This window comes from Euprymna scolopes, chromosome 17 (assembly GCF_053919585.1).
Source record: "Euprymna scolopes isolate OS-2025 chromosome 17, ASM5391958v1, whole genome shotgun sequence".
NCBI lineage: Eukaryota > Metazoa > Mollusca > Cephalopoda > Sepiida > Sepiolidae > Euprymna > Euprymna scolopes.
Genome location: NC_136498.1, coordinates 115,185,871 through 115,198,273, shown reverse-complemented (window position 1 = coordinate 115,198,273; position 12,403 = coordinate 115,185,871). Strand labels below are relative to the sequence as shown.

The following is a 12,403-nucleotide window of genomic DNA, read 5'->3' as shown; positions in this document are numbered from 1 at the left end:
GCGCGCATGCATAGCGGGGAAGGGGGTGCTATGGAAAACACTCTCTAAAAAATATAAAAGTCCTGTTAAAGCCATATCAATAAATAAAAGTAGGACAATTAATGATAATAAATAATGAGAAAGGCATGAATATATTAATATGATTTTAAAATTTTAAATGATTTAAATTAATTAAATTAAATAAAATAAGGATAAAGATAAATAAGGTAAATTTAATAAATAAATAAAAAATAAGAACTTTAAAAGAATTTTTAATTTTTTAAAAAATATTATTTTAATTATGAGAGAATAATAGTGAATGGAGAAATTTAAGATAATTAAAATAATTAAAGGAAATTAATCAATATTAAAAGACTTAACAACTATCAGATGCGAAGGTTGTGGGGGGGGGAATAGTTTCTCTATAAAGGTTATCCTTATTATTGGGGGGGTTTATATGGTAAAGTTAAGGATATTAGGTGGTGAGAAAGGTTGAGATATGAGTAGAAGAGAGTTAGTTTGGAGTTTAGAATGAGAGGTGAATGTGGAATTTAGGTGTCTATGCGTGAATAGGGTGTCTTTGTGTAAATAGGGTGTGTGATAGTAAGGAGGTAAGGTGGCGAGGAATGTTGAGGTATGATTAGAAGAGAGATGGTTTGAGGTTTAGAGTGAGAGGTGAATGTGGTATTTAGGTGTCTATGTGTGAATTAGGAGTCTTTGTATAAATGGGGTGAGAATCGGTTAAGTTATGCTGTTGTTAGGCCATTTGGCGAGGAGGAATTTTCTTTTGTGGGGACATTGTCTGAAGATTTCGTTTTTAATATTCATACAGGCTATGGATGGGTTATTGATAGCCTGAATATATATATATATATATATAATAAATATAAAAGCGAAAATGTATGTATGTTTGTATGTGTGTTCGCTTTTTCTGTGTGTCTACAAAAGGCTTCTTTCAGAGAAACGGTCGCTCGCTTCACAACCTTTAAAACTTTTTATATCACATATAAATCGTAATATCTCACAGTTAACAACGAAGCTCGCTTGTATATTTAATTTGCTCGATTTTGGGAAGATAAATATTCAAGATTTGTCGCTCGCTGCATGTGGGTTAGTCTTTTTCCTATAACATCTGGGGAGGGGAAAAAAACGTTCAGCAGTAAATGAAATCCCGCAGTCAAACTTGACCTCATTAACTCATTAAAACAGGCACCTACCAAATCCAAGTAATTAAATAAATTCAAACGTGTTTCCGTAAGCATCTCACAGTGGGGCAATGGTTAACGTCACACGTTTTTGTTTTTTTTTGTTTTTTTTCCACAACTTTGCCTCAACGGTTCGGGTTTGATCCTCATACTTACTTTTTTTTTTTTTTTTTACCCCCCCCCCCCCCCACACCTCCAAACACCCAGGCGACGCCGGGTACCCCTTGCTAGTATATATATAAAATATTAAAAAATTAAATTAGCAATTTAGGGACTAGAAATTAATTTAATTGATTTTGTCATCTGACGTCTTAAGTTTGTAGAATCCATGCTGGTTTATTTATTTACTTACTTTACTCTTTGTTCTAAATGTTTTTACCCATAAATGCAGGGTTAGACATCTTCTCATCGGAGTGAAACACATTTGTAGCTATTGGGTGGTTCTGCTGTCAGAATAATAATTAGAAAATATATACCATTTTGTTTAGATACCCAAGAATACAACACGCGAATTATAATTCTGGCTTTGAAGACATGAGCAACCCAAGTTGTTATTGGATTAATAACAGATGTGGGTTAAAAGATTAAAAACATAATTTATATCTTTAATTTGTTAAATAAGCTATCGTAACATGTTCTGGATCTGTTTGATTTAATTAATTATTAAATCATAGACGCTTTCTAGTAATCACTAGACGGAAAACATCAGACGGCCTGAATTATCTCCCTTTAGCTGTTATGGGAAATAAAATTGACCTCTCTTCCAACAGAATTAATTATTAGCAATTAACAACATAATTTGATTATCTCCCTTCGTAATTGTTTTTTAGTAACGATATGATAACATATTTAATCAGAATGATAATGAATTTTAAAACATTAAATAATGACAAATAGATTAGATCCTTTACTCGAAATGTTGTATAAGGATTTATATATATAATGCAGTCTTTTTCTTTATTCTCATATTCAATTAAACATTAAACCTAAAATGGTCTTATCCAAGTACTAAAATAATGATAATTTGTAAACCTTGCTTGCCACTAATACGAAACTAAAATTAGTCATAACATTAATGCAAGGTTGTTATGGCCATATTATAAATATAGAAATAAAAATTTAAAAATTCTTTTTAAAAAAATTAATTATGTGAATTAAAGAAATAGTGAAATCTAATTTAGGAGCTCAACGAATGGGATATATAAAACATTTTTTAAATGGCTAAGGGTTTTTTGTGGAAACTTCTTATGACTTTGTACTTAAATAAGGATATGAAAATTAGGTGATATATTAATATTTAAATGGGCTTTCCGTGGAGGTTACCTCAAGGGTAAATTTTTCTCACATGCTTTTTCCGTTAAGGGAATTTTTCTTTCTCTTCAAACAATGTTCTATTGTCAAGAATGTTTTTATTCATAAAGTCTGAAGAAATGCTGGCTTTTGAAAATTTTCAAACGATATAATGTTTAAAATTATCGACTGGACATGGAAACAATTGTAACATAAAATGAAATACACTTTTTGTTGCCATCAACACCTTTTTTGAATCTCTTGATTTTGCTTAAACAGTATATTAATGCTCAATTATGAAATATAATTTTGTAGCTTACTTAAGTCATCTCTTTTTGGCTTAAAATTTATTGGTATATGAAAATTTACTGGATTACACGAAACACAAACTCAGTATATTACATACAAGTATATATGTATATATATATACTTGTATGTAATATACTGAGTTCATGTAATCCAGTAAATTTTCATATATATATATATATATATATATATATATATATTTATATATATATATATATATATAGTGAATGAATGACAAAAGTCTATATTCTAAAGTTCATTATGTTGACCATCTTATAATTTATTCCTTTAATTCAGTTGACATTTACAATTCTTGACAGTATTTGTGTTGTAGAGCAAAATCAATAACTTATTATATTAATTAGTGAATCTATTTTGCCCTTAACTCATCAGAAGAAATAGCGACAATCAATCCGTCAAAAGGAAATAAAGTGCGTTTTTACATGATTAAAATTTAAAAATTGAAAGAGAAGCTGTAAATACCTTATGTGTTTCCATTACGGCATTTTGAACTTCACTTGAATTTAAAATGGCTATGTAGTTAATATTATTAGAGATACATTATGTAGTTAATATTATTAGAGATACATTTTCCTAATGGGCAGTTAAATTGGTAAACTACATTGTTTTTTGTTTTTTTTTAACAAATTTGTTTGCGAAATGTTGTTTTTTATTACGAGGTTAAAGTATTCTAAAAAATATAATCCGTGACTCCCAATGGTAACAAAAAAATAAAATAGCAGCAATACTTGATAGGAAAAAAATTCAGAGAGAGAGATATATATATAACGAAAGAAAGAGGCTAATTTTGTATTTTGTCTTCTATTTATTTACTAGCAGACCATCCGGCGTTGCCCGATCATAAAATACACATAAATATTATACTGAGACATGTGTATGTGAGTTTTATGTTTTCTTCTAAACAGTTCATTTCTTATAAGTAAAAAAAGAAATACTTAAGCTGAGATTGAAATTAAAATGTAAAGACAGTGAGTCAAGTACAATAACCATTAGGCCAGCTTGCAATGATCTTTAAAAAGTTTTTTCAAGCATACTTATTCTTAACATAAGGAATCTGAAAAAAAGTTTATGCCTATTTCCATTCTATGGAGGCCAGGCACAAATGCAGACCCCACATATTTATTATACCATCCCTATTTAATTTAAAACATACTTATCAAAGCATTATTATGTACATCTATATCAAAAACACTTGTAAACGTTTTTTTTTTTTTTTTTTTTAATTTTTTATTTCCATACTTTGTGGACCAGGCGTGAACCCAGACCCCACAATTTTAATGAACCACCGTTCTGCCAGATCAAACATACCCATTCCTTTGTCTCGATACATCTTCTATCATTATATGTAATTAGTTTTTTAAAATAGTCAACCATATAGGAGCCTATTCGTGACCAGACACACACACAGACATTCAGCTTTATATTATAGATATATACACATATATACGTATATATATATATATATATATATATATACATATATATATATATATATATATATATATATATACATATATATATATATATATATATATATATACATATATATATATATATATATATATATACATATATATATATATACATATATATATATATATATATATATACATATATATATATATATATATATATATATATATATATATATATATATATATACACATATACATATACTAGTGTTAGGATGATTAATCAGTATTGGGAATCAGAAAAATTGGAGCTTTTTGAGGTATCGGCATTGGAAAAATCTGAGCCTATTTTTCGATGCCAAAATCGATTCCTTAAATTATCTTTTTTATTTGATTTTGATTTAAGAAAAATCTTCCACTGCTTGTAGTAATGACAAAATAATAAATATTTATTGATTTAAACTTCAAGTAAGACTAAAATCTCTATATCACCCCCTCACAAGTGTCTTTATACGTTTGAGAAAATATAGGCACATTTAAGATGCGTTTTTATAGAAATCGGGACAAAATAACACTTTTATAGTTAAATATTTAGTGATTTCTAAAGAATCGGAATTGGGAATTTAATATGAAATCAGGAAAATATTGGAATCGTCCCATCACTTATATACATACACACACACAAAGTTACAGAAGATCAGAACAACATCCGTACCACCTGTTTCAAAAACAAAACAAAGGGGACCAATATCTAGTTGCCTATGAGTCAACCAGATATTGTTTGGATTTGAAACTGACGGCACCAATATTTTTCTGATCTTTTTTTTAGCACAAACAAATATTGCACTTTTATTTTGTTATTTTCTTCGCTGGGGTGCACTCCTACAAATTTTACGCATGAAAATATATATATATATATATATATACACACACACACACTAAGTGCCTTCAATAAGTTTACAGACATTTAAAATTGTTGTAGACTCTTGAAAATTCAGTATCTTATTGCTATATATCTATGAGATAACTGACAAATTTTTATGACTTTAGATTCAAATGAACAGCTACAGCAGGAATTGGAATATATCTTACTAAAGCCTGATTGTCACAGCTGGAAAATTTCAAAAATGCAATCAGGTCGTGAGGACACTTTAGAAGAACGATATGCAATAAAATTCTGTTTTAAACTTGGTAAAAAATGCCACAGAAACATATGGAATGCTTCAAACTGCTTTTGGAGCATCTTGCATTAATCAAGCATCAGTTTTGAGTGGCATAGGAAATTCAAGGAAGGTAGGGAATCTGAGGGATGTTGAGAGGTTTGGGAGGAGTAAGGATCTCAGAACATCAGAGTTGATTGGCCAAATAAAGAATTTCATGTATAAGGACTGTCGTGCATCAATAGAGACAATAAGTGCACAGTTGATGTCAATATAAGAACTGGCCACACAATTATTCACGAGGAACTGAAGATGCAAAAGATTTGTGTCCTCAACTCCATTCTTGTCACTGACTATTTAATCAAGATGGGTATCAAAGTTCCTCACCCTACCTATACTCCAGACCTTGTTCCCTGTGACTTTTAGTTATTCCCTAATCTCAAGGAAAACCTTAGAGGCTGTCATCATGAGACAATTGAGATGAAAGAGTCTGTAACAAGGGTCATTGACTTGCGGACTTCCATGGGGCCTTCCAGAAGTTGTTTGAATGGTACAGCAAGTGCGTTGCAGCCGGAGGAGATTACTTCGAAGGCGATTAGAGTTTCATGTGTGTACTATCAATAAAAGTGCGTTATACAGAAAAAAAGTCTAGAAATTTATTCGACACCTTGTATATATATGATATACTTTTAACATTGCATTGTGTTTTTACTTACGTCGATATGTTTTTACTTATGTCAGTATGGTTCGATGGAAGTTCTACATTATATTACCTTCATCAAAATTTTCTTTTTTATCTACCGCGAAAGATTTTCCAAAAGTTTCATGAAAATAATTTGAAAAATCTGATTTTTTTTTTTTTTATTCTTTCTGTTTCAGAATATTGACCAGACGAATCTTTATCCAAACCAAATCATTGACAGTGATTTATGCAAGCTGAGTTTACAGTTGTTTAGACAGGGCCACGACCAGTCATTGAGGAAGGAATCCTTAACGATGACCAAAGAAGTCCCTTGCTCATCATGAGAGAAATGTTAAAAAACAACAACAAAATAACAAAAAAAAAAAATGTTGAAATAAATCAACTGGACTAAAAGAATCCCACCCCTTTTTTTTCCCCCTTCAATTTAAAAAAAAAAATTTTAATCCCATGATATGTGGAGCCAAAATTCTTGTATCTCGACACAAATAAATCTTTAAAACAAAACAAAAATAGAAGATAGAAAAAAAAAACAAAAGCAATGAATTTTCCAAAGATTTATTCATTTGAATCATCTGCTGTCTCATTCTCTTCATCATCCCCTCCCTCTTTTTATTTTTCCGTTGAAGTTTTAAATATAGACACAATTCAATCGGGAAGATTTGGTGGTAAAGTTAGACAAAAATCATGCTTATGTCATCATCATCATCATCATCATCATGAAAAGTGCAAATTCCGTTTTTGTTTTCTTCAACAGACCTTATATCCACCTACCCATCATTATCCCTTCCTCCAATCTCTTTAATGCAACTTCATTGCCAGACTAACTCCTACTCCCCTGCAAAACCTTCCTGATTCATATCCTGACAATTATGAATTTTCTATACTGTTTTTTATAAGAAACACAAGGAATATAAAAAACTAAAAAGTCCATTTTTTTTTTTTTTTTTGCAATCTGATGAAAACAAAAATAAAATTTGAAGGAACAAAGAAAAAAAAATGCTTTTAAGGAAACCTTGATATCTGCCTCACCCATCCCTTCATGTTTTAAAGAGGAAAAAAAACTCGACTTTCCAAAAATAATTTTTTGCATTGTTTTTTTTTTTTTTTTTTTTTTTTTTTTTACTGTTTTGCATATTTTCAGTTCTCATTGACATTTCAAAATTCATAACCAAATTTCGGTGGCAAGGTCACTTGAACAAAAAGGTCTGAGGTTCAAATTCCTTTCAAGGTTGTTTAAGAAGCTCGTATCACAAGAGTAGAAAAAAAAGGAGCACTTTGGACTCATCAGAGCATACATAACCCCACTCCTATGCACACACAACAGGACAAACGAACAAAAACTATGCCTGACAATTGGTTTTATACTTGTCAAATTTGACAAGATAATTTTCACAGGAAACTTCTCTGATTTATAGTTCCCGATCTTGATAGGAAAGATCTTTTCCGGCAATGTAGAGTCCTTGCTGCCCTCTACCTATTTTGTTCTTTCATATTCTTTAATTTGGGGCGCACAATCCTTATCATCTCTTTCTCCATGGAGAAGAAACATCGTCACCCCCTCTCCTCTTCTTCAAGCATGGAAATAACCAAGAATGGTTTACTGATAAACCCGACACTCATAAAATATTTCCAGTTGTTTCAAAGACGAATTAAATGATTGGTCAGATGACGAGACGTTTTATTTCAAGAGGAGAAAATTTATGATGGAATATTATAGCCAATCATGGACACGAATTTGGTAAGACATCAAACTGTAGTATCTGTTCTGGTACTATATTTCATCTTTTCTGTTTTCGGTCAGTGAAGGAGAAATCGTTCCAGACTAAAACAATTTTTGTCTAATTTCAAAGTGCTCCTTTTTAATGGAGCTGGATTTTCCCCACATTAAAAACTGTCTTTGTGTAACTTGGTCCTTGTTCGGAGGCAGTAAATAGTTATATGGAAATTTGAGATACAACATTCAAATTAGTCATACAAAGACAAGTGTTTGAATTAATAAAATAGATAAATGATCTTAATTATAAAAACGCCCAAACATTTGGTTCTTATCCAGAATTCGGCCTAATTAAAAAAAAAAAAAAAATACAGAAAAATCTTTATGATGTACATACCTGTCACAGAACGAAAATGCCATACTCCAAAAATCACATAAATTGATCAAGTAGTTTGTTTTTTATCTAAAAAATATTTTTACAATTTTAGCAATTAATAATATATTGTAACCATTGCAAAAATGATTTTAAAATTTTGGTAGTTTGAATTGAGTTGCAGATCAGAACAATGTTTTCTTTCATTATAAAATTTGATTTTTTGTAGTTTAAAAAAAAAAAAAAACTACTAGGTCAATTTATATGATTTTTGGAATATGACATTTTTGTTCCATGACGGATCTGTATATCAGAAAGATTTTTCTGTTTTTTTTTTTTTGTTTGTTTGTTTGTTTGTTTTTAATTAAGTTGAATTCTGGACTTATTGTAAACATTTTTTAATATCTCCTTTCATTAGAAATTGTCAATAAAATTCAGAAACCACATTTATCACATAATTAGATTTCTAATAATATATTATGCATATATTAATATATTTTTTAAAACAAATCTGGTTAAAAAATAGTTTTGGGACAAGTGAAAAATTTCTCGAATGTAAATAATTTTTAGAATAAACTGGACGAGTTAAAAAATAATGGTAAAACAATGACTTTCCAAGCAAATTGTTGGGGTGTACCGGATTAAATAGATGGAGAATTTTGACTGTAGATCTCTCGTATCATATACGGGAGATGAAAAAATTCCTTGAAAGTTGATCTAAGGTTGTTAATTAAACGAGATGCCCAAAGAATCGAAAAAGATACAAATGGGCACCTCATTATTCAAAATTGATTACTGGTGCTGAAATGATTTTACCAAAATTTAATGATCGGAAGAAGTGAAAAATCTTTTACTATCCTCATTATTTGTGTGTGTCCACCCTCTCATCCAATTTTTTTTTATTATATGAATTCACACAAAACTGGGTTTATTGAAAGAAAAGTAAAAACTGTTTTCATTTTTTATGAAAAAAAACTGGTGCATACATCTAAAAAAGAAATTTTTAGCACTAGGTGAGTGGGAGGAGGCAGTAATTTTACTGATAAAAAAAAAAAGTAAAGATAAATCCAAAAAGACAATAGCCATCACCACCACCACCACCACCCAACAACAACTCTAAATTCTTTCTTTTTTTTTTTATTTTAAGTTATCACCTCTGTGGTATAACTCTGCAAAAACAAAAGTTTTTTTTTTCTTCCCAGTTTAGAAAGTGAGGCCACAAATCTGGACTGAACTCGGAGAAAAAAAAAAAAAAACTATTTCATCAGTATTCAAGTTTTTATGCAGACACAGGAAGTCTAAATTTCCTTGTGTTTTCTTCAAATGCTACCGAGGTTAGCATCAGCAATTGTACAAAATCGCAAATTTTTTTAATTTTTTTTTTTTTTACTCAAATTGTCATCGTCAAAAAAAAGAATTGTTTTTATTATTTTGAATCTCTTCGTAAAATTCACAACGCCAAAATGAAGGAAGAATTAAATCAAAAAGTCTTAATTTGCTGAAAATGGATATTTTTATTTATTTTGTTTTTCCTGCTTATTTTTTTTCTTTTGTTTTTTCTTTTGTTTTTTATTTCCCCCCCCCCCCCCCCCCCCAAATTTCATTCAGGTGAACTATTTTTGCATTTTGTTTTTGGTTTTGTTTTGTCCCCATCCCCACTTTTTCATTTTAAATCATTTTAGGCCAGTAATTTCTCTCTCCTCACTGTACTTCGGCATTATCACCCTTATTTCTTCAGCACTTAGAGAAGATGCAAATGAAGCAAGTTAAAGAACTATACTTGTTGACGAATTTACTTCCACTCAATTTTGTATACTGCAGAAACGTAGTCGTGCTGAATTGGCAGGACTAATTTGATGGAGATACTCATCTCTTTGCTTCCATATTTTTAAATGTGAAAAAAAAAAAAAAAATGAATTCTGTTCAATAAGCAAAACAAATACGAGTAACTAAATTGTTGCAAATCCAAGTAAACTTGTTTAGCTGTCCAATTACTCAATTTTGTTATATAGATCTTTTACATATATGATGGACTCGCCCGTCGTTTTCAGCACATGAGCTCCACCACAGCAACTAAGTTGCTCGGAAATCCACACAGATAATTTGTTTAGTGTGAAGGTCTTATGCAGAACCAACCACAATTTTTGGTACAACTGCTAATTTTCATTGTGCAATGGCTGTCACAAGGCAGAGCATACAGTAGACCTCAGGTTTAACATCAGAGTTTTTCCTTCTAGATGCATGTCTTAATGAGGAACGGGGGGGGGGGTATCTCTTCCAGCGTATTAAATGTGCCTCCAGATATCAATCTGGAAATTTCTATGCCTTGATGCAGTACATACACTACCTAGCCTTCCAAAATGGTAATTTATCTGATACTGGACAGGCTCATCGTTGCTTAACTTTGGTGATCTGGCGAGAACAGTGTGATTGTACTGTGTGTGTGTATATATATATATATATATACATATATAACTTAGCTCATGCGCAGATCGTCATATAATGATTAGATCACTCTGACTGACGTTAAAAGCATTTGAAAAAAAAAAAAGAAATGTTTAAATCTCAACTGTATTTCTCACAGTTGATGGTAGTCGAATGGATTAGGTCCTTACTAATGGAGCCAGATATGACTTCTGTTGCCGGGTTCGAATCTCGACTGGTGTTAATCGTGACACTCTGCACTGATGATTCTCGAAAGGATGAAACACTAGTGTCTGTAGGTATTTAATAATTATTTTAGTAAATAATTATATATGATATGAAATAATCTTGGCCCAATTTTAAAATTTGGATTTGAATAGCATTTAAGCAGACAAATCAAACTTATTTTTAAACAAAATTCTAAAACCGCCAATTTTCATTTGTTATTGCTGTACCATATCATCGATATAATAATGTACATCATGACAATTTTAATGAATACTTCAATTCGGAAGTTTTCTGATATGTATATAGAAGTTCTTAAATAGTTACATTTTTATGAGAAAAACATCAATGGAGGGGGAAAAAGTCATTTTTTTTTCGTAAGTTATTCTTACTTACAAAATAAATTTGAAAGTAATGGATCCTAAACAATGCCAGGTTGGTACAGCTAGTGTGTGTGTGTATATATATATATATATATATATATATTGGTACAGCTAGTGTGTGTGTATATATATATATATATATTGGTACAGCTAGTGTGTGTGTGTATATAAATATATATTGGTACAGCTAATGTGTGTGTGTGTGTGTATATATATATATATATATAGGTACAGCTAATGTGTGTGTATGTATATATATATATATATATATATTGGTACAGCTAGTGTGTGTGTGTGTGTGTATATATATATATATATTGGTACAGCTAGTTTATGTGTGTGTGTGTATATATATATATTGGTACAGCTAGTTTATTTGTGTGTGTGTATATATATATATATATTGGTACAGCTAGTTTGTGTGTGTGTATGTATATATATATATATATATATATATATATATATATTGGTACAGCTAGTTTGTGTGTGTGTGTATATATATATATTGGTATATTGGTACAGCTAGTTTGTGTGTGTGTATATATCTATTTGTGGAAATATATTTTCTTATAATATATACCAATCTTTATTTAAGAAGCTCAATGTATTTACAGAGCAATATAGTGAGTAAATGACAAAAAACTATATTCCAAAGTTCATGATGTTGACCATCTTATAATTTATTCCTTTAATTCAGTTGACATTTACAATTCTTGACACTATTTCGTTGGGCAAAATCAATCACTTAATCATATCAATAAGTGAATCTATTTTGCTCTTAACTCATCGGAAGAAATAGCAACAATCGATCCTTGAAAAGGAAATAAAGTGTTTCAACATGATTAAAATCCATAAAATGACGTAATGGAAACGTATAAGGTATTTCCAGCTTCTCTTCCAATTGTATTTAAAATATAGAATTAACCCAAATGAGATAAATTACTAAGTACTAATAAATACTCAGAAATTAATATTGTGGCACATAGTTCAATTCAAATACTAAAATCGCATTGTAAGAGATGATCTTTAATTTACTTGTTCAGTCCAGCACCTTTTCATAAACAATGTTCTTTTTTTTTTTTTTTGCCCTGTTTCTTTCAAATGTTCCCTTTTTTACATAATGTTTTGCTGACTTTCTTTCTTTGGAAAACCGCTGCACATTAAAATTACTATGAGTTCATTTCTTACATCATTACAACGGTTATCAT

General features: G+C 30.0%; 1 protein-coding gene across 3 annotated transcripts in view; it reads left to right on the top strand.

Moving 5' to 3' along the window:
- LOC145296908 (uncharacterized) overlaps positions 1 to 7,156 on the top strand; it is a 237,080-nt gene extending 229,924 nt beyond the window's left edge. For all 3 annotated transcript variants that reach the window (XM_080143073.1, XM_080143072.1, XM_080143074.1), the window contains one exon: positions 6,253 to 7,156. In XM_080143073.1, the coding sequence (XP_079999199.1) occupies positions 6,253 to 6,399 (147 nt within the window). In that variant the 3' untranslated portion in view covers positions 6,400 to 7,156. The remainder of the gene's footprint in view (positions 1 to 6,252) is intronic.
- The last annotated feature ends 5,247 nt before the right edge of the window (positions 7,157 to 12,403 follow it).